The 23536-nt window shown below is 39.4% G+C and overlaps 2 protein-coding genes across 2 annotated transcripts in view; one reads left to right on the forward strand and one right to left on the reverse strand.

Moving 5' to 3' along the window:
• Positions 1-23536, reverse strand: part of LOC139944758 (von Willebrand factor A domain-containing protein 8-like) — a 74229-nt gene that overhangs the window by 44460 nt on the left and 6233 nt on the right. The window contains exons 9-26 of the mRNA XM_071941851.1: positions 22828-22936; positions 21787-21891; positions 21044-21178; positions 20499-20633; positions 19991-20068; positions 19348-19508; positions 18588-18701; positions 16078-16246; positions 15163-15240; positions 14067-14182; positions 13575-13681; positions 13102-13208; positions 12377-12525; positions 10603-10678; positions 10090-10225; positions 9180-9299; positions 8615-8820; positions 7482-7633 (exon numbers count right to left, since the gene is read on the reverse strand). Of these exons, the coding sequence (XP_071797952.1) occupies positions 7482-7633; positions 8615-8820; positions 9180-9299; positions 10090-10225; positions 10603-10678; positions 12377-12525; positions 13102-13208; positions 13575-13681; positions 14067-14182; positions 15163-15240; positions 16078-16246; positions 18588-18701; positions 19348-19508; positions 19991-20068; positions 20499-20633; positions 21044-21178; positions 21787-21891; positions 22828-22936 (2253 nt within the window). The remainder of the gene's footprint in view (positions 1-7481; positions 7634-8614; positions 8821-9179; positions 9300-10089; positions 10226-10602; positions 10679-12376; positions 12526-13101; positions 13209-13574; positions 13682-14066; positions 14183-15162; positions 15241-16077; positions 16247-18587; positions 18702-19347; positions 19509-19990; positions 20069-20498; positions 20634-21043; positions 21179-21786; positions 21892-22827; positions 22937-23536) is intronic.
• LOC139944761 (lactose-binding lectin l-2-like) lies at positions 2920-3802 on the forward strand. Its single transcript, XM_071941856.1, has 2 exons — positions 2920-3238; positions 3606-3802. The coding sequence occupies exons 1-2, from the start codon at positions 2920-2922 to the stop codon at positions 3800-3802; spliced, it is 516 nt and encodes a 171-aa protein (XP_071797957.1).

Genomic DNA, 23536 nt, shown 5'->3' on the forward strand with positions numbered 1-23536 from the left:
ATCATTTTCACTGTTTTAGCGCTTTTCAATGGGGAATTTTTTCGGTCTAAATCGATTGAAAAATGAGAATCATCAAAACAAAAATCAGGAAAATCTTTGAGGATCGCAATTCTACACTACAGGGAACGGTGCCCTAAGTTACTATTGTAGACATTATATTTGCTTCTGTACATCAACATTTTCACTGTCGTAGTACTTTTCAATTGGTAATGTTTTATTCCACATCGATTCAAAAAAGAGAATCCTCTTAACAAAAATCTGGGGAAAAATTAAGACAGCAACTCTACGGGGAGGGGGTGCCCTCAGTTGCTATTGTAGCACTGTCTATTGGGCTGGTGAGGCTTGGTGTGCACTGGCAGGAAACAGCCGTATGCTGTTGACGACTGGCATTCAATTTTTTATGTACCAATCGGGAACTTTTTTTCTTTTCTTCTAAATCGAATAAAAAAAGTGCATCTTTAAAAAATAATTACAATAACTTTGGAGGATGGCAATTCTTAACTACTGAAAATAAATTTGCAACTGGATACGCGGCAGTGTGGAGTAATAGAGGGAAGTCGCTTAGCAGAGTTGAGAACAAAGAGACCTGGGCCCAATTACATAGAGCTGCTAAGCAAAAAAATGTGCTTAGCATGAAATTTCTTCTTTGATAAAACAGGATTACCAACCAAATTTCCATTTGTTGCATATTGCTGGTATTCTGCTGTTGTTTGCTTATCCTGAAAATCACATGTAAATTTGGTTGGTGATTCTGTTTCATGCAAAAATTTCATACTAAGCAAATTTTGGTGCTTAGCAGCTCTATGAAATTGGGCCCTGTTGAAAAAGTCCCTTGTGCCCAATCACCGTTCATCCATATTTCAAGGTGTTTTGTGTTAATGAAGCCTAATTATTGTTACGTTACCTAAATTAAGATATAACAATGTTAATAAAAAGATTGATAAACATAGCCAAAGCCTCCCGGGCATTTTTTGGGGCCAGGCCATTACCATTAAAGACCCAGCAAGGAGATGCATGATACTATCTTTGCCCCCTCCCCCTTTGTTTGTTATTTTATCTAGAAGTTGTGATACACGAAGTGTGGGCCTTGGACAATACGGTTTACCGAAAGTGTCCAATGGCTTTAACTGGGTCAATTTTAAATATTACCTGCCTTCATTATTCATCGTTACCAATGCTCCAGTTATTGAACTCCATAAATTAACAATTACGTGTTAGTATAAGAAGACCCATCAGTCCGGATACATTTATTGAACGATTTGGAGCGTAGTGATACAGTAGCACTTAAAGGTCCTGGGGTGGATTTCACAAAGGTAGTCCTAACTTAGGACTAGTCCTAGGCAATGCTAAGAGATAGGACCAGTCCTAAGTTAGGATGAGTTACTGGTCTTAACTTAGGACCAGTCCTATCTCTTAGCATTGCCTAGGACTAGTCCTAAGTTAGGACTACCTTTGTGAAATCCACCCCTGGACACCTTTGGTCATTGTCAAAGACCAGTCTTCTCACTAGGTGTATCTCAACGCATGCACAAAATAACAAACCTGTGAAAATTTGGACTCAATTGGTCGTCGAAGTCGCAAGATAATAATGGAAGAAAAATCACCCTTCTCACACGAAGTGGTGTGCTTTCAGATGGTTGATTTCGAGACCTCAAAACCTAATGCTGAGGTCTTACAATCAAAATCAAATATTTTAGTGGAAAATTACTTCTTTCTCAAAAATTACGTTACTTCAGAGGGAGCCGTTTCTCACAATGTTTTAATATACTATCAACTATTTTGAGTAAATTACCAATAGTGTCCAGTGCCTTTAAAGACTAATTAATTACATAATAACTGTATGAGCTTCCGTAGCACAACTACTTCATCAGATATATAAGAATAACAATCGAACGGTTGCAAAAACAAGGCCTGGAATTTCATTTTTGAAAGGGCAAGGCCGTTTTCATTTTGCAAAGGGCACTTCCATTGAAAAATCTTGAAGTCTTAAGGGGAACTTTCAAAGGGGCACCAAAGCCAAGACCATGGGGCAACGGATTCAAGCTCTGGTGTTTGATCAGCAGAGTGTGGGTTCGAATCTCGGTCATGACACTTGCTACGTAAAATTGGGGAGGTAGTGCTTTCTGCTCTACCGGCCAGGCTTCGGACTGATGATAATCCGTATGGTCTGTAAAGGGTGTAACCCTGTTTCAGCCCTAGGAGTAGGTGGCAACGGCCTCTGGAATAAAATAATTGTAGCCCACACCTTGAAGTGGCCTTCAGGCCTTACTTGTGTGTCTGGCGACTTGCATAAAATTAAAATAAATTAATTTAAAAATTAAACAGAGGCCCGTAGCCTGCATGTAATTCCAGGCCTGAAAAACCAAAAGGTAGACTTTCCCTTTAACCTGTCCTCTAACATCACTAGACACTTTATTGATTACAAAGCAACACAATCCTTCAAGAGATTGAGCATAGCGCATTGGGTTGAAGCTGGCTATTTGAGGGGAACAACGAGCCATTGATTAGCGATTATGAACTGCCGCTAATTAAAACCTGACATTTATTGCCAGTGTATTTGTTGCTTCACAAGTTTTTCAGCAAATGTAGGCCTACATTTCAGTCTACAACTTCAGTTAATACCGGACTGTCTTGGAAAGATAAAGTAGTAGTATTTGAGAAAACCACGTCTTGGCTCTGCGACATTTTCTTGTGGTAAATAATTAGTGCTTGAGAGAAAATAAATTAAGCCATTTACAAAGCCATTGATGAGTTTTTGTGAACTGCCGCTAATTTAACCCTGAAATTCATTATCAGTATATTTATAACTGTACAAGTTGTTCAGCAGTTATAGGCCTTCTACTCTAGTTCAGTCTACTTCAGTTATTACCCGGACAGTCTTTGGAAAAGAAAAAAATTCTAGTATTTGAGGAAACCACTATGGCTCTTCAGCGGATTCTTGTGGTTAAGATTTTGGTTGTCAGCTTGCTGAATGGATGCATCAATGCTAACAAAGAGGTATGCAAGACCTCCATTGAAGGAGCATCCACTCAAGATTGGATCAAATGGGGAGACAACTTCTACAAAGTCATCATGGAGAAAATGCCATGGCTTGAGGCAAGGGATACCTGTGCTGAGATGGGGGGAGTGATGGTCACCCCAAAATCTGAGAATGAGGGTCGATTCCTCGCTGGGATCACACCCCTCTCAGATGACTTTCGTCATTTCTGGATCAACTGTAATGACCGACTGGTAGAAGGTAAGTGTTTGAAAACAAATTATTGCAAAGACTATTAATTGTTCTAATTTGTTATGAACTTATCACTTAAGATCTCAGTCAAAAGATGGGGTGAAAACACAAACCAAGTAAAAAACATGAATGGAAAATCAGACAATCTTATTTAAGAGTGGTTTTCATTCTGAATAATCAGAGACACACAAGTTTCCAGAATTATAGTGTTTTTGTCCTTATACCACACTAAAAAATTGACTAACTTCAAAATTTTTGTGAAATTTTCAGATAATTTTAATTTGAGCGGTGAACGTTGTGTCCAACAACTCCTGCTTGAAAGCACAACCATTCCTGAATAACTACAATGATTTATAAGCATGTTTGTCTATTTCAGGTACTTGGGAGTGTGATGGGAAAACAGATATTCCCTACCAGCCTTGGCTGGGCAATGGTTATGAACCAAATAATTACGGCATAAATGGGGAAGATTGTGGCGTAACCTATGAAGGGGGCATCGGCTGGGCAGATTGCCCATGTTCCCTTCAGTTACATGCAGTGTGCAAGAAGCCTTTAGCAGTGCTTCACTTGTAGAGAAATTGCACCACAAACTTCAAGGTAAACTACTTAAGGAACAAAATAACATCTCCCGTTTAAAGGCACTGGACACTAGTGGTAATTACTCCAAAATATTGTTAGCATAAAACCTTACTTGGTAACGAGTAATGGAGAGCTGTTGATAGTATAAAATATTGTGAGAAATGGCTCCCCCTCTGAGGTAACATAGTTTTTGAGAAAGAGGTAATTTCTCACTCAAATAATAAAAGACTTCAGCTGAAGCCTTTTATTATGCATCTGAAAGCACACAAAGTAATGCAACAAGGGGTTTTTTCTATAATTATTCTCGGGCAACTTTGATGACCAATTGAGTCCAAATTTTCACAGGTTTGTTATGTGGTGCATTTGTTGGGATACACCAAGTGGGATAACTGGTCTTTGACAATTACTTTCAATGTGTCCAGTGCCTTTAAAAAGAAAATCTTTTCTTTTTGTTGCAATCATGCTAATTTAATCAGGCCTGGGAATGGACCCTTTAAAAAAGAGCTGAAACACAACACTGAAACACTGATGATCGTGTAATTTCAAGTGAGTGCGCATCATGCATTTACGCTGGTCAAATCGGGGCACCCAATTAATCCAGTAACTAGGCTTATCTCACAGTATTGTTGCCAAGCTTATATAAGGGGGAAAAACAAAAACAAAATTATGGAAAAAACAAAAAAACAAAATCGTACCGATCAATAACAAAGCGAATATCCGCTTTAAAGCGGAATTTTCACAAGCCTGTTTAATACCTCTTGTCTGAAACTATGGCAATTGCATCAGTAAATAGTATCAGAAACTGAGGTATCTCCAAGTAACTATTATACACATATTGACTGGCAATGAGGTAACTAGTGTACGTCTAGTCCCCCGAGGGACTTTGAGTGACCAGGAAAGGGACCTATTTCCCGAGGCCGAAGGCCGAGGGAAATAGGCCCCTCTTCTGGTCACTCACAGGCCCGAGGGGGAACAGACGTACACTAGTTACCAAATAATGGCAGTCAATATGTGTTTTATACCACAGCTCGGTCTTAAATGTGAAAAGAAAGGAAGTTTTGTAGTTGCTATTCACGGTTCAAGTCAAGAGAGGGCGCTGTAACTGGGTACTATTTTCAAAGACTAGTGCCCGCTCGGGAACTAGTTCCCGCAAAACACGCGCGCGCGATCACTAGACTATATTAGTTCATCCCACGTGGCCATGTTTCGGCCAACCAAAATACAGAACAAGCAAGAGGTGTGTTATAATAAAGAATATACATTTGAATTCTAATAACAACTAATAACTTAAAGTGCCTTTTACAAAAGGTTTCAAAATGCTGTACAAAAAGGCAGGGAATAAACAAATATTGTAGATACTTAGAATAAGAAGTAAATGAGTCTTTAACATGGCTTTGAAGAATTCAAGAGATGAAGCCTGACGGATGTGAAGAGGTAGATTGTTCCATAATGTAGGTGCGCTGACTATGAGCACTAAATTTTGTTAATAGTTGTTTTATGTTTGGGCAGACTTTAGCACTATTTCGGAAAAGGTCCTTACTTGTGTTAACCCTTATTCTTGTTGTAACATTTGGATGGTTCAAAATAATGATGAACTTTGTTTCCATCTGAGTTGGAGTATTCGTTAACTGGCAATATGTCTGCTCTCTTGAAAAAAAGACGTTCCAAGAAATTAATTAATTATCAAAAGTTGTCACACAGGAGACTCCAGTAAAAAGACAAAAATAACAATCATTTGGTGGAGCTTCTTTCAAGATATTAATGTTTTATTTATCAAGTCACTGCATTTTTTTCTCAAGACATGAGTACAGAATATTGCCAATTAAACTTACATCCCAGTCCCGATTTGAAAATCACAGGCGTGTGGAAAAAAAGCCCTCCTACATTTTGCTAGGCATGTGATTTTGCCAAGTGCCAAATTTGTGTAGCAGTCGAAGGCTTACGCCAACTTGCATTGGGTAGGTTCAATTAGCTTCCCTGTGTCGACCTCGCAGTGCTCAGTTGGGTGAGCCCCTGACAAGAGCTAAATGAACGATCACTCACCCTCTCGTGGTGAGGTCAGGCACCTGGGGCCAGCCCCAAAGTGACCCACTCCACAAGCAGGGCACTTGGGGGCTGACCCGGGTGAGCCCCTGAAATGACGTCCAAGCTATTTGAACGTACCGGGGGCAGACCAGGGTCGACCCAGGGGAAGCTAACCAAATGCACCCATTATAGAGGGATCAGGCGTGTGATTCGTCGCATATGACGGGACATGACAGGAACTGAAAATTTACAGAATAGTTCCACTGATTTTTTGTTTTATACATGTATATTTACGAAATAGGGCATTTATAAAAAGATTTGTTTTTATTAATTTAGTCTTAGTCAAAGACCTTGCAGAGTCATGGCTGTTCTTTTGGCTCAGGTCTTTATCACACAGCCATGACTCTGATGGCTTGAAATGGTTATTTAACACCTTGTCGCCACTCCTTTATTCCCCTATTCGAATCTATGAAAAAAGATGTAATTTGAAAAACATTTTTTTCATTTTTAATCTAGTTAATATAGGCTCAAGATAAAACTTGTAAATATATTTTAAGTTATAAGCTGAATCACCTAACACAATCTTGTAGTTCTTCACCAATAATTTTAAACTGTATCATAGGAAAAGATAAATACCGCCATATTGGGGAATCATGTTATTACTGTATTTTTCTCTTTACTGTAAATTTATACAAATATTGTTATGAGTTGTGTTACATATAACAGTTTTATAGTCATTAAAACGGGGGCTACATGATGCATCGAAATAGTTACTACATTTTTCTATTAAGTGAAGTCCATAGGACACAGAAATAAAATATAACGAGTCTCTTACTTATGAATATAAACCACATATTGATATCTGACACAAAAAGTTGCATCCCATTAAGGTGTTCCCCTGGCTGTCGCTTCCCAGGTTGTATCGTAATTTGGGTGTGATCCCTGGCTACACGGCAGTTAACGGTTATATGGCTTCTGACTGGCACCCCCGAACAAATATATTGACAAAATAGGGACACCGCCAATATAGGGCTAGATAGCCTAGTTGGTAGAGCGCCGGCACGTTAATCCGGAGGTTGTTGGTTCGAATCCCACTATAGTCAATTCTTTCTTCAATCCCAAGAGTCTCTTACTTCATGTAAAACATGGTAAAAATGGTGTGCGCTCGAGAATACTGTGGCCAGTACGGTCGGTACCCGCTGTCACCTCTTGCCTCCTTCCCAGATTCAAATGTTTTGGGCAAAAAATTATCCAAACCGTATCACTTTGAAACGAGTCCTTATTTCGACCACCAGAAGCTGCAGTACTTCTCACCAAGTAAATTTTTATGGTTATTAAGTTTTGGAGTATTTAACAATCTACGACACTACCGTTGAATAGATCAGGAATGTGATAGGCTGTAAAGACAAAACCCAAACTCAGAGCGCAGAGCCTGAAAGGATGCGAGCTTGAAACTTAGCGAGCGCAAAGCCCAATATTAACATTTATCTTTGGTTTTTAAAGCCCTACTCTGCAATCTGGGGTGCTTTGATATGGTTTTGTCTTCATTTAAATTTTATGAATTTGATCTTTAAAAAAAACTTTAAAAAACCTTGAGAAATCACATCCCTGATAGATGAAACAGAAAAGATAAAAAGAAGGCTCTTACTCTTTGGCGAGCTGAACGTTTCCTGGATTTGCTCCGATGGGGATGCCATGTTTGTGAAGAGCTTGTATAACTTGCTCTCTCATCTCCTTGTTATAAGCGTCAAAATCAAAGACGTTGTTCACCACACTAGCTAGCCCCTCGTTTGGGAATTTCTAGAAAATAGAATTTATGATTATTTTTAGAGAACAAAATGTTGGCTCAAAGTCAATAATAATTTTTAATAAAATTTCTAGAAAGTAGAATATTTTGAATATGTTTGTGAATAAAATGCTGCTTCAAATACAAAAATAATTTTTTATAAATTTCTAGAGAATTTAATATTTTGATTATTTTAGTGAATAAAATGTTGCTTCAAAGACAACCAGATCTATTCACCAAACGGGCTAACCCCTTGTTTAAAAAATTCTAGATTTTTTATATATTATTTTAGAGAATAAAATATTGTATCATAGTCTTTTTCATCACCTATTTAGTTGTGTCCGTTTTCTAATATTTTTATTTTTTAATTTTAACTTTTATTATTAACAAAATGTTGCATAAAAGTCAAAGAGGTTGTTAACCACACTCATTAGCCCATCGCTCAGAGGAAATTTCTAGAAATGTGAATCACTCATAGTTGCTAAGCAAAGTGTGATGTCACAAGACAAAGAATTAAGGTGATACTGACAACTCATCTTAAAGACACTGGACAGTTTTGGTAATTGTCAAAGACCAGTCTTCTCACTTGGTGTATCTCAACATATGCATAAAAAAAAAACTGTGAAAGTTTGAGCTCAATTGGTCATCGGAGTTGCGAGATAATAATGAAAGAAGAAACACCCTTGTCACACAAAGTTGTGTGCTTTCAGATGCTTGATTTCGAGACCTCAAATTCTAAATCTGAGGTCTCAAAATCAAGTGCGTGGAAAATTACTTCTTTTACGTTACTTCAGAGGGAGCCGTTTCTCACAGTGTTTTATACTATCAACAGCTCCCAATTACTTGTTACCAAGTGAGGTTTTATGCTAATAATTATTTTCAGTAACTACCAAGAGTGTCCACTGCCTTTAAGATGAGTCTTAGTGCTTTGTGAAACCAAGCCCTGGAATTACATCAACACAATATTTTCTCAAACTATAAAAAAAAACACCAACCTGCAGATGTTTGACCATGTTGACGACTTCTCTAGTTGAGTAGGGATACGTAATGAGGCCCTGATCGGCCATCTCACGCAGCTCTCCGAATGCCGACACTAGCTTCTGTAAAGTAGACTCCGGTACGTCTGGACCGTACTTGCGTAGCATCGTCATCTCCGATTCTATGCTTGGGTTGTCAACGGCGTGACAACTGAATACATCACCTGTGAACATTAATTAGTATTATTAAGTATTATGTAAATCCGTAACTCTTTTTTCAGCATTTTAAGGTCAAAACGTCAGGTCATTGTGTTTATACCATAGGTATTCATTTAGGTTGTTACGCAGTTTGCAACAGCTAATTCTATTTTCTCATATTGTTTCCACTAAGATTACAATTTCTAGACTTTCAGCTAAGTGAGCAGGCCTTATGATGAACTCAAAACACAGAAAATATTATTGGGCCTGGACTGAACAAGCTCTGTTCCTTTTTTCTCAGCTCGTCTAATTTAAAATAAAATTTAAGGCATTTATAATCTACCGACCACGATGACCTGAGTTAGAAAATGAGAAAGTTTCTTACCTAAGGATCCGAAGAAGTCGTTACCAAGGAATGGAAAGCCGGGTCGGTTGGCTAAGACTATCATTCTGAAGTCAGGATGAGTCACTATGGTGTTACTGGAAGATGAGGACTGGGCTCCATCTATAACAAACATATCACAGTCATTCGGATCAATTTACAAATTTTCTTTTGTTTATACAGAAATAAATAAAAGGTTTAAAGGGACTGGGGTGGATTTCACAAAGAGTTACTACTAGTCTTATCTCGAGTTAGGAAGAGCTACTTGCCTTAACTTAAGCCTTAAGTTTTTAATACCTCCTAGGACTAGTTAGGACTAGTCCTTTGTTCAATCGACCCCTGGACACTATTGGTCATTCTTCATAATAATTATTAGCATAAAACTTACTTGGTAACAAGTAATGGGGAGCTGTTGATAGCATAACACATTGTGAGAAACGGCTCCCTCTGAAGTAATGTAGTTATTGAGAAAGAGGTAATTTCTCACTCAAATATTTGAATCTGATAAAAGCCTTCAGGCCTGAAGCCTTCTATAGGCATCTGAAAGCACACAAATTTGTGCAACAAGGGTGTTTTTTTTTTTCCATTATTCTCTTTCAACATTGATGACCAATTGAGTGCACATTTTCACAGATTTTTGTATGCATATGTTGGGATACACCAAGCAGACTGACACCAAGTAAGAATACTGGGGTCGATTTCACAAAGAGTTAAGACCAGTCCTAACTTAGGACTAGTCCTAGGAGACATACAAATTGCATGGATAGTCCTAAGTTAAGACGAGTAACTGGTCCTAACTCGAGATAAGACTAGTCCTAACTCTTGGTGAAATCCACCCCTGGTCTATGACAATTACCAAACGATGACAAATACAAAGTGTTTGCAGTATTTATCAAAAATGACTCTTTTTTACCTGCAACAATCTTCCTGCCGTCTGCTAGCACCATCTCCCCGCTCTCCACTAAAGACTTCAAAATACAAGTCACATTAGTTGGAGCCTTGTCTGCTTCATCAATGATCAGCACCTGCCCTTGCTTCACAGCGCGCACCTGTTACAAGTAGTTGTAAGTGATTGAGTGTAATGGGTTTTAAGGCGATGCACCGTGAGGTATCAATGTATATTACTCGGGTGGGATTCGAAACAACAATCTTTGCGATTCTGGAGCAGTGTCTTACCAACTAGACCACCGAGATTGCCCGGTAGCTAGATGCAATTCGAATCCTATATTTTAGCAGCGGGTACTGCACAAAATTAAAATGCAATTAATCATATACTATCATTTTGCTCCTTGAATACTTCTAAGCGCCTTGAGTACCTTATTTGTTTAGAAACGAGCGCTATATAAGACTTCAATATTATATTATTATTATTATATTATTAAATTGTAAAATTATTATATTATTAATATATTACTTCTAAACCTACCAGTGGGGAATCTTCATAAATGATGATGCCGTCCTGAACATTTGGCTGCAGGGTGAGTGACTGAACAGTTGTATCTCTGAAAAAGAAAAAAACAACCATAATCAAGAAAGTTCCTTTTAATTCAGTAACTTTGCGTCATGGTGGTGCAGTCAACAGCACCCCTACTCAAGCTCTGGTGTTTCTGTTCAGCAGAGTCTGGGTTAGAGTACAGGTCATTACACTCGTGTCCTTAAAGGGTATGTGTACTTTTTGTAGGACAAAAAAACACAATGTCCATAGATTTACATTAAACTTACACAGTTTGAAGATAATTATAGTAGAAAGCTTCCCTGAAAAAAATTACTTGCTGAGGTGCTGTAGTTTTTGAGAAATGAGTAAAACAATGTCATGAATGATCATGAGACGAAAACGTATTTTCATGACATTGTTTTACTAATTTCTCAAAAACTACAGCACCTCGGCAACTAATATTTTAAGGTATGCTTACAAAAAGTACCCAAAACCTTTACAGCCATTATACACTTTCGTCACAAAAAAAAAAGTTCACAGATTTACAAATAACTTACAGGGTTACAGAAGGTAATGGTGAAAGACTTCTCTTGAAATATCATTCCATGAAATGCTTTACTTTTTGAGAAAACGTTAAAACAATTACCGATTCTCGATATCGAGAATTACGGTATTTTAAACACATGTCATGACACGGCGAAACGTGCGGAAACAAGGGTGGGTTTTCCCGTTATTTTCTTCCGACTCCGATGACCGATTGAGCCTAAATGTTCACAGGTTTGTCATTTTATATATAAGTTGTGATACACGAAGTGTGGGCCTTTGGACAATACTGTTTACCGAAAGTGTCCAATGGCTTTAAGCAAGATACTTAACCATCATTGCCACATCCTTCGGATGGGACATAAAGGTTTTGGTCCCATGTGTAAAAGAACCCAGTGCACTTATCTAAAAGAGAAAAGGGTTCGCCCCAGTGTTCCTGGTTTGATTGGCAGCATATTGCGCCACAACACCTTTGTAAACCATTACATGGTGCTATTTAAAGGTATTTGTCTCATACTTCAAAAACAAGTAAATTATATTACATACATCTTTGTTCCTAGTGAGTAGAGATTCAAGTCATGACCAAAAACCTGATCTACAAAACCCTTTAAAGTCATTGGACACTTTCGTGTATCACAACTTCTATATAAAATAACAAACCTGCGAAAATTTAGGTTCAATCGGTCATCGGAGTCAGGAGAAAATAACGGGAAAACCCACTCTTGTTTCCTCACGTTTCGCCCTGTCATGATGACATGTGTTTAAAATTAATCCGTAATTCTCGATATCGAGAATTGATATTGTTTTAATGTTTTCTCGAAAAGCAAAGCATTTCATGGAATTATATTTCAAGAGAAGTCTTCCACCATTACCTTCTGTAAACCCTGTAAGTTATTTGTAAATCTGTGAACTTTAAAAAACTCTGTAGCGAACGTGTCAAATGGCTTTAAATAAAATATGATTTACCCTATAGATAAAAAAATCATACAAATTGACGCTAGCGAATCTTGTTGGTCGATATGCAGTGTACAGCCCAGTTCATACTTCCTGCGATACGAATTTTGACGTAAAAAAACTCCCAACAAATAATTCAGCAGTTGAAATCAGTTGAAATGTGCTCAACTCCTGCGAAAAACTTTGCAGCGAAAACAGCCTTGTGACGTCAAAATTCACTTTCGCATGAGGTACAATGAATGAACCGGACTTTAGGGTGGAGACTCACCGATGAAGCTGCACATACTGGCGTGGTTTGTTGAGCAGATGCAGGAAACGATCCACTATCTTGTTCTTACCAACGCCTTGGTTACCGACCAACAAGAGATGCTCACCGAGGATGAAGTCTTTCAACATGGCCGCCATAATGTTCAGATGCTGTGAACAAAGTGTACTGTTATTATTTCTATTATTGTTATAGGAGTAGGTCTCTTAATTCAAACGTAGTTCTACATACGTCGTACAAAATTTGTAGGTTAAAGACACTGGACACTATTGGTAATTGTCAAAGACCAGTCTTCTCATGTGGTGTATCTCAACATATGCATAAAATAACAAACCTGTGAAAATTTGAGCTCAATCGGTCATCGAACTTGCGAGATAATAATGAAAGAAAAAACACCCTTGACACACGAAGTTGTGTGCCTTTAGATGCTTGATTTCAAAACCTCAAATTCTAAATCTGAGGTCTCAAAATCAAATTCGTGGAAAGTTACTTCTTTCTTGAAAACTACGCTACTTCAGAGGGAGCTGTTTCTCACAATAATTTATACTATCAACCTCTCCCCATTACTCGTCACCAAGAAAGGTTTTATGCTCATAATTATTTTGAGTAATTACCAATAGTGTCCACTGCCTTTAAAGCGCCTTGAGCGTCACTGAATGACGGATATGCCTTCTATATAAGAAGCCACTATTACTTTTATTTCTTTTTTTATTGAGCAATCTACACACCTGCGCATTCTCATAGAAGAGAGTGTCTGGAACCATCATCATGTTCTCTGGGTTGAATACCGCCATCTCTGTATCTCCAATACGTAACTTCCCATTCCGCACCTCACCTACACAATGAATATTCATGAATCACAAAGGTCAAGGGTTACCAGTCAAAACACTGTATGGCAAAATCACTCATACATAACTTCCCATTCCGTACCACACCTAAAAAATGAATATTCATGAAATACAAAAGGTCAAGGGTCACCATTCAAAACACTGTATGCCAAAAGGTCACTCATACATAACTTTCCATTCCGTACCTCACCTAAAAAATGAATATTCATGAATCACAAAGGTCAAGGGTTACCAGTCAAAACAATGTAAGCCAAATAGTCACTCATACTTAACTTCAGCCGTAAATGAAATTAATACCTCTTTTTCTAGTAATTTTTTAATTTTTCAAAAAAAAGATAAAATGTTTTTCTTACAAGAAAGAGCTCTTTCCACATCCACATCATCAGCTGCTTGTTGGGCATGTATCCCACAATCCCTCAGTGCTTTATCTAATGCCTGTCGAGCTTGCGGCGGTAGGAACCTTGGAGGGAAAAAAAAAAACAGTTTTAAAATAATTTCGAAGGTAACTTTCAGAATTATTTGTAACCACAGGAATTCTAATTCATGAAGTAAAAACAAAATTCCTGTTTAAGATAATATCAATAGGTGGAAACGTTGCTTAAAATTTATTAAAAAAATTGAGTCAAATTTGTTCACAACAAAATGGCCTACCATGTTAGTTTGCAAAGTAAAAGGAAAACTGTACAATTTCGAGGCATATATGAACATCTTTCTAATCATATGCATTTTAAAACAAAAGGTTACAAACGCTTTTCATAGACCAACTCGCCCGATCCAAGGCAGCGCGTCCCTTTAAAGAAACGATCTCTCAGATTGATAATAAGATATATTTTGATGGTCCTAACCTTGAGAGACAAGCTTTATTGATGGCTTCATGCAACCCCTCATCAGGGTAGTTAGTCAACCGCCGAGCGATCCGAAGCAAGTTACGAGTGGACAGGGATGACGCTAAAGATTGCAGCTATTGCAAAGAATGAATGGAATATGGAGAAAACAAATCAAGAGTCAAAGGGCTACGGACAGTTTTAAAATCACTTTTTCCCATTCGGTGATGTTCGGCAATCCACATTGCCAACAAATATCAATAGAATATTATTTGTTCACAGGATTCAGGAAGTACTGAGTATACAGTGCTTTACTCTTGCCTACAAAGTTAAACATGGTCTAGCCCCTAAATATATTTTGGAATTACTTAATCCTAAAAAGCAACCTACAACTCGTGTTCTCCGATCATCACCTACCGCCCACCTGGAATTCAACTCTGGTCCTATTCCCCGCACTCGCTATGGAAACAGCTCCTTCTCAATCGCCACTCCCACTCTTTGGAACAATCTTCCCGCCCACATCCGTGCCTCCACTACACTGGACTCATTTCAAACCGCTCTTAAAACACACTTATTTAAATCCATCTAAGCTGTTCAGTTTCTGCTATTTCATTCCACTTTTAATAGTCATTTTTTTATTATCATACACTTTTTGTACAGCGCTTAGAAACCTGGTATTAAACGCTATATAAATGCATGTTACTATTACTATTATTATTACTTTACAAACAACGATGTATGGGTAAAACCAACAACTATTCTTTATCCGTGATCAGGGTTGTAGCTTGACTAAATTGAATGGTGGGCAACAAATCCAACTTTTTCAAAGTTCACCAAGGAAGAGCGGATCATCAAAATTATTCTTATTTAATTATGGTGCCATTATTGCTGAAGTGGGGCCAAATTTCTAAACTTTGTGTTATGGGGCCATGCAATAAGTTGAATGGCCTTTTAAATAATGTTCTTTCTCTGTGACATTTGATACTCTTTATCTTTGGGCGGCACAATGTATTTTGCTCAGAGTGCTGGGCAAAAATTGTGAGTCCTGGGCAGGCCCGCCCAGCACCGCCCACAAAATTAATATCAAAAGGTCAAAAAACATTTACTTTCAACTTACTGTGGTATCTCCAGAGCTTCTTAAGAAGTGGGTCACCTTAAGCAGAGGCTCCAGGGTGCTTGAGTGAGTGTTGGGAACCTACAAAATAACAAACAAACAAACAATAATACAAATAATGATACTAGGTTCTTACATAGCGCTTTATTTACACTCCTAGGGGGCATATCAAAGCGCTCAGTATTATTTCCTGCAAAGTATATGGGACTTTGTTTGAATTGTAAAGAGGCCTATGTCGCTCGAGTCGTTGTCCAAGCCAGAAAATACGACCACATTTCCTACATTGGCTCCCCATTGCAAAGAGGATCACCTTCAAAATCTGCCTCCTTGTGTTCAAAGTTCTGCATGGACAAGCCCCACAGTATCTTTGTGAACTCATCTTCACTAAGCACAGCAGTCGTGCTCTACGGTCTGCTGGATCTCACTTGCTGGTAGAGCCACGGTCTAGAACAATTCGCCAAAGCTGCTCCTGCCCTATGGAATAAGCTCCCTGTCTCACTTCACAAAACAACATCACTCAACAACTTCAAGAACTTCAACAACAACAACTAAAAACACACTTGTTTGCTTAGACTTTCATTGGGTATAAGTTAAATTATGTTTATTCTTGATTTTCTATTGTATAATGTTTTTGTTTTGGCGCCTTGATCGGTTTTCTGGAGAAGTGCGTGTTATAAATCCATATTATTATTATGTAATGGTTTACAAGGTGCTGCGGTGTAACATGCTGCCGATCAGACCAGGCACACTGGGGCAAGCCCCTTCTCTTTACGATAAATGCACTTGTTTCTTTAATGTGCACTACAAGGTACATGTATAAGCTAATAGGGAGACTGCCAACATTTGGCTCGTACATTCTATCCACGAATCTCCACTTTCTCGTCCATTCTCCTTCAACATATAAAACCACTAACATACCATTCCCTGTATCACGTCCATCTCCTCAGCAAACGACAGAGGGCGTAAGTGATGATACAAGAAGAGCGTGAGGAGTTCAGGGTTGAGCCATTGTTGTGTGCTACTCCCTATGACTGGGGGTTCGGCGAGGGCCACCACACGAAAGGAAGGATGGATTGGAAAGATGGACCTGTGGAGATTCAATGTAAAACGACAGAGGGTGTAAGTGATTATACAAGAAGAGCGTGAGGAGTTCGGGGTTGAGCCATTGTTGGGTGCTACTCCCTATGACTGGGGGTTCGGCGAGGGCCACCACACGAAAGGAAGGATGGATTGGAAAGATGGACCTGTGGAGATTCAATGTAAAACGACAGAGGGTGTAAGTGATTATACAAGAAGAGCGTGAGGAGTTCAGGGTTGAGCCACTGTTGGGTGCTACTCCCTATGACTGGGGGTTCGGCGAGGGCCACCACACGAAAGGAAGGATGGATTGGAAAGATGGACCTGTGGAGATTCAATGTAAAACGACAGAGGGTGTAAGTGATTATACAAGAAGAGCGTGAGGAGTTCAGGGTTGAGCCACTGTTGGGTGCTACTCCCTATGACTGGGGGTTCGGCGAGGGCCACCACACGAAAGGAAGGATGGATTGGAAAGATGGACCTGTGGAGATTCAATGTAAAACGGCAGAGGGTGTAAGTGATTGTACAAGAAGAGCGTGAGGAGTTCAGGGTTGAGCCACTGTTGGGTGCTACTCCCTATGACTGGGGGTTCGGCGAGGGCCACCACACGAAAGGAAGGATGGATTGGAAAGATGGACCTGTGGAGATTCAATGTAAAACGACAGAGGGTGTAAGTGATTATACAAGAAGAGCGTGAGGAGTTCGGGGTTGAGCCATTGTTGGGTGCTACTCCCTATGACTGGGGGTTCGGCGAGGGCCACCACACGAAAGGATGGATGGATTGGAAAGATGGACCTGTGGAGATTCAATGTAAAACGACAGAGGGTGTAAGTGATTATACAAGAAGAGCGTGAGGAGTTCAGGGTTGAGGCATTGTTGGGTGCTACTCCCTATGACTGGGGTTTCGGCGAGGGCCACCACACGAAAGGATGGATGGATTGGAAAGATGGACCTGTGGAGATTCGTTGTCAAAAGAAGATTTAATGTAATTTTTTGAATGCAGTAAAATTCAGTACATTTTTTGTTTTGGGTTTGAACAAAGAAACATTCAGTAGGATTTGAAACTTTGCATGGTGGAGATAAGATATAGAAGAGTTTGCGGTAACACCATGTAATAACAATCTCTAAATGAGTTGGGGTGGTTCTGAAAAGAACCGTTGGGTTAACTCGACGTTTCGATCAGTATGCTCTGATCGTCTTCTAGAGAATGCTGGACTCTGATGCTGCATGCTGCTTAAGTACTAGGCGGTGGATCAGCGGTGATGCACGAAGGCGGGAAATGTAGGCGGGAAGTGAACTCGATGATGCGTGGTGAAACCTGTTGTGGAGCCTTTGGGGGTTGTGTGGGGGGTGTGTGCTCACTGAACCGTGTCAGTAGGAACAAGCACAGGGGACAGTGAGGGTGTGGGGCCTAGGTGACTGAGGGTATAGATGATCCAGTATCAAGTTCACCATGGAGCAAGAACATTCCGGAAAGTTACCCTTTCTGGATGTTCTCATTACAAGAAACCAAGACGGCACCCTACATCACAGCATTTACCGGAAACCCACCCACACCGACCGCTACCTGCATCAGCGGTCTTTCCATCATCCAGCCATCAAGTCGTCAGTCAACCGTGCGCTGGTTCAACGGGCTTATACCATTTGTGATCCGGATAGCCTCCAGCATGAGTTGCAGCACATCACCACTTCTCTACAGCGGAATGGATACAACGCCAAGCAAGTCAAGACTAGCAAGCCCGTCCCCCCCGACCAAAGGGTCTCCTATACCCAAGGTCAAACACACACACCCACAGTTAGTTTACCTAGGTTACCTAGGCCCCACACCCTCACTGTCCCCTGTGCTTGTTCCTACTGACACGGTTCAGTGAGCACACACCCCCCACACAACCCCCAAAGGCTCCACAACAGGTTTCACCACGCATCATCGAGTTCACTTCCAGCCTACATTTCCCGCCTTCGTGCATCACCGCTGATCCACCGCCTAGTACTTAAGCAGCATGCAGCATCAGAGTCCAGCATTCTCCAGAAGATGATCAGAGCATACTGATCGAAACTTCGAGTTAACCCAACGGTTCTTTTCAGAACCACCCCAACTCATTTAGAGATTGTTATTACATGGTGTTACCGCAAACTCTTCTATATAAAGAAACATTCATCGCAGACTTTGAATTTTAACACAAGAATCCTATCATGAATACCATGGTCGCTTCACATCAGTTTACAACAATAACAAATTATTTAAAACAGTAGAGGGCAGCAGAGCAAACAAGTTAAATCTATTAAACCAAATTTCATATAGCTGTTAAGCAGAAAATATTGCTTGACAAAATGTTAAAGTCTAAACCAACCTGTCTTTCATTTGTTCGTCAGTTAATCCCGTTTGTTGCTTCAAGGTCTGGTACCTGTCGTTCTTCAGTAGTCTGGTGCCATCAAATAAACTGATATCGCGGTCGTGGACCAACCTTTAAAAGAAGGTAAAAACAGTTTGATGTCACTTTTCACAAAAGTTTAACGTCACACTAAATTCACATGGGCATGCAGTCGAGTGTAAATTTTGAGCTCAATATTTCTGTTCCAATGCAGGCCCAAGGCAAGTTTACTATTTATTTATCTTTTCATTCTATATTTTATCCAAACCATGCAAAATTTCAAACAAGACTAAGGCCAAATAAAAATTATAACATGTTTAGCGTCCCCGCCCGCTTCCTAAATAGAGGCCGCCTCATTTTTTTAATTTTTTTTTTAAATGATCTGACAAGAAAACAAATTTTGGAAAAAAAGCTCAGCCAAACTGCGTTAAAAATTTTGTTGACCCGCCATTTTGTGAGAAAAAGGCCCTCTTTCCTCTTTTCAAATATGGAGTGTTCTGATGTTGAAGGTTGCACGCCTGAGAGGTCGTTTACACTTCAAGATTTTGGCAGCTGCTCCCCGTCTTCCTTCAGCTGGTACCCTTCCACAGGGTGGGTTTGGGGCAACAACTTCATCATCAGGCATTTCCTGTTGACGGGTCATAGCTGCCGAGCTCCTGGGGTCTCCGGCCCCTGGAAGTATACGATTTGCGTTTCCTGTTTCCATCATTGTTGGCCTATAACAGATGTTAAATTCTACCTGTGCAGTACAGCCAGTGTACTTGGATTGACTCTGTGCAGACCATCCATCAATGCTATACTGCCCTCTAGAGCCGCTGTGATGAGAGGTGCAAGTCGCCATGTTGTGTCCCCATTAGGGAGGGTCCCACGTTGTTGTAAAAGGTCACGGGAGGTCATATCCTGAAAAGAAATTGTTATGTCAGCTTTACAAACCTAATACCTTATTAGTCCAGTTTGCTGAGTGGTATAAGCAATATTGGCAAATATATGACAATACCCGCTGGTATTGTCTAAAGGTCACGGGAGATAGACAAATTGCATGGTCAGCAGTAACGGACATGCGTAGCTGCAATTCTGAAAAGGCTTATTTTGCATCGCCTTCTACCTCTGGGGGACCCCGGTTCGAATCCCACCGGGGGCACGATGCAGATTGGGTGTTCAGTCTCTACCTTACTGCGTGGGTTCTCCCTGGAATAATTTTCTGGGGTTTTCTTCCCACATCTAAAACTGAACCTTCCTTCCTTGTCTTCTCTCCTTTGGGTTCTTGGCTAGTACAGTAAATAAGTTCGCTTTTCTGAGAGTCCCTGGCTTCACAACCAACAATAATGAATAAATTAAAGGAACTAAAAATTGTTTCATGGTAATTTGGTGTAACTCCTTACCTGATAAAGCATGACTGGTTCCACCCTGTACCCCAAGATGTCAGCAAATTTCCTCATCAAAACACTCTTGCCACACCCCTAAAGTCATAAGTTCAAAAGAAAAACTTCATTTTACAAGACTTTTCAGAGATAAAGGAAGGGTATATCTTGGGTAATTGCTCCAACATTTATTCACCGTAACAACTTACTTGGTATAGAAGCAACTGTTGATAATGTAAATCATTTTGAGAAACAATCTCTTGGGAAAAATACAATTTTAGAGAAAGGGATTTAAAAATATTTAAATTTGAGAACACTTTCTCAGATTGTGTATACTAATTAAGGCTTGTTCTTACTGTGTGGACATAAACGCTATCACATTTTGAAATGACATTTTCACAGGTCAGTTTTATTGTATATATCTCAAGTTCTATAGGATTTTGAAAATCTGCAATATGAACTTGCAAATTTTTGTATTTTTGTGAAGAACTTTATGCTTTTTATTATTTTATTGTTATTATTATCCTACCTTTTGCCCAATGATACAAAAATCTTGAACTGAGTGAGACAGAAGCATGTCGGCAAGGAGGCCCTCATGTGACGGTGTGGTGATAAACCGCTGATGCTCATTGTGTGGTAGCGGGGTGGTAGTTCCAATGGGTACCTGTTTGAGAACAGAGAATGACAAATCATACTTCATTTAAAGTGACACATTGCCTTGAATCTGGCGGGTTGGTCTTTGAAAAGCATTTGAAACTGTTCGTTATAAAGTGCATATGGTTAGAAAGATGATTTAAAAGTAGAACAAAACGATCCACACAATTATGCCTCGAAATTGCATGGTTTTCCTTACGCGTCGTGAACTTACACGGCATGCCAACTTGTGGAGTCACACAAAATGGCTGACCATGTTAGTTCGCATAGTAAATGGATAACCACGCATTTTGCGAGGCATTGCTTGTTACCAAGTAAGTTTTTTAGGCTAATATATATTTTTAGTAATAACCAAACAGTGCCTTTAATTTGTGTTCTATTTCAAACTGAAACACAACCCTATCTTTCAAATCAACTCACCTGTAACTGGGAGCTTTCTCCGTTGCTTCCCATGGTAACTGTTGCCACGGGAGCTGCATCGTGACTTGTCGGTTGAACTGAAACCACTCGATGGCTCTTCACCTTTCCGTACTTGTCTTCTAGTAATTCAAATCGCTGCAAACGAGAAATACAGACATAATTTCTTTTCAATTTTGGAACAATAGAAATATCTGCTTAAGCGTAAGCATATTTCACAGGTTAGCAAAAAAAGTTACGAGTACAGCTTAATGCATTCACCATAGATTTGCATTGTTTTGCTATTCACTTTCATAAAATAAGCACAGGACTGAGTAGCATACCTTTTCATGGGGTTAAGGTTAGCAGCGCTATGAAATGAAAACTCGCTCAGTAAGCATAAAATCATAAAATTGTCCAGCAGCTGATTTCACAAAACTTTACCTAACTGCGTAAGTCCACTTGCGCAATGTTTATGGCGCAGGTTGCTTCATAAACATTGCGCAAGTGGACTTACCCAGTTACGTAAAGTTTCGTGAAAATCGACTACAGGGGTGGATTCCACAAAGATAGTCCTAACTCAGGACTAGTCCTAGGACTCTTAAGGAGTTAAAAACTTAAGGACGAGTAACTCAAATGCGAAGCGATTTTTTGACGTCACATGGCTGTTTCAGGAATTAACTCAAGAATGTACCGGGCTAAACTCAAGATAAGACAACCTTGATTCTTTGTGAAATTCACCCCTGGCCTTAGGCTTTATTTCTTACCTTCAAGGCATCTACAACCACACTCCTCCCCTCCTTGGGTAGAAACACAGCGTAAGGGTAAAGGTGATAGAGTAACTTCTGAGGCGAGGCATTGGAAACAGAATTCTGCAAAGAGAGTGGAAAACAGTTTGTTTATTAATTTATTTGTCTATTTCTCTCCGCAAGTTCAATAAAATTACACACAAAAGAAATTTTAAAAATATGGAGAAGTTACTACTGACCATGCAGCTTCCACTCACATGCATCATGAGGAAACGTATCTCTTTGGAACTCCTTGCCTGGTGCATGTTTCCTTCCATCCTACAATCTATACTGTTTTAAGAGGAATATCGATTCCTACGTTCAGCTCCACCGAGTTCTTTCCAATTTTAAGAATTTTTCTTTTTGTAGCCCTATACCAAGAGTGGCTTTTAGACTTATTTGGGGTAAACTTACATTAAAAAAAAAAATGTTTAAATATTGCAGTGGTTTGGTCACCTCTAACGAATGGGAACATATTGGATTGCTAAGCAACTTTACAACTGGTCACCAACCCATGGGAAGCGTAGACGAGGTGGCCCTAGGACAACATTTAAAAATGTAACCCAGAGGGACCTCTCCAGACTGGGCACTGGGTGGTCTTTGGAGGAGGCAGAAGTGGCAGCTCAAGATCGGTCTTTCTGGAAGCTTCTCACCAGTTTGGCAGCCGGTGCAGAAATGCATGATGATGATGATGATGGTGTGCTTATAAAAGGGTCTGTGTACTTTTTGTAGGACAAAATCACAATGAACAGTTTGAAGATAATGATGGAAGAAAGCTTCCCTTAAAATATTACTAACTGAGGTGCTGTAGTTTTTGAGAAAATGAGTAAAACAATTCACATATTTTTTGTGACACTGTTTTACTCATTTTTCAAAAACTACAGCACCTCAGCAAGTAGTAATTCAAGGTAAGCTTTCCATTATCTTCAAACGGTGTAAGTTTAATGTAAATCTGTGGACATTGTGTTTTGTGTTACAACAAGCACCCAAATCCTTTAAGGATTTGAGAAGTTAGCTTACCAAGATTTGGACGATGCTAGCAAGATTCTCCAGGGGGAAGTCCGGTAGACTAAGTGAAGCCAGCTCTGGGCTACGGAGAGCCGTTGCAAAAGACAACATCTGAGACACTCTGGAAAGATCAAAAAGAAAAGTTTATAAAACAAATTGATATTTTCTGAAAATCTAAAAGAAACAAGTGTCGATTTCACAAAGATAGTCATAACTTAGGACTAGTCCTAGGACTCCTTAGGAGTTATTAAACACTTAAGGCTAGTCCTTAGTAAGGACGAGTATTAATTCCAGATAAGACTAGTCTTAACTTTTTTTTAAATACACCCTGGACTTTTGTTTTGGTCTGTTTTAAACTTCCTAGATAATTTCAAAGATTAAAGGCAATGGACACTATTGGTAACTACTCAAAATAATTATTAGCATAAAACCTTTCTTGGTGACGAGTAATGGGGAATGGTTTATGGTAATAAACATTGTGAGAAACGGCTCCCTCTGAAGTGCCATGGTTTTTCGAGAAAGAAGTAATTTTCCACGAATTTGATTTCGAGACCTCAGGTTTAGAACTTGAGGTCTCAAAATCAACCATCTAAACACACACAACTTCGTGTGACAAGGGTGTTTTTTTCTTTCATTATTATCTCGCAAGTTTGATGACCGATTGAGCTCAAATTTTCACAGGTTTGTTATTTTATGCATATGTTGAGATATACCAACTGTG

Source organism: Asterias amurensis, chromosome 12, assembly GCF_032118995.1.
Source record: "Asterias amurensis chromosome 12, ASM3211899v1".
NCBI lineage: Eukaryota > Metazoa > Echinodermata > Asteroidea > Forcipulatida > Asteriidae > Asterias > Asterias amurensis.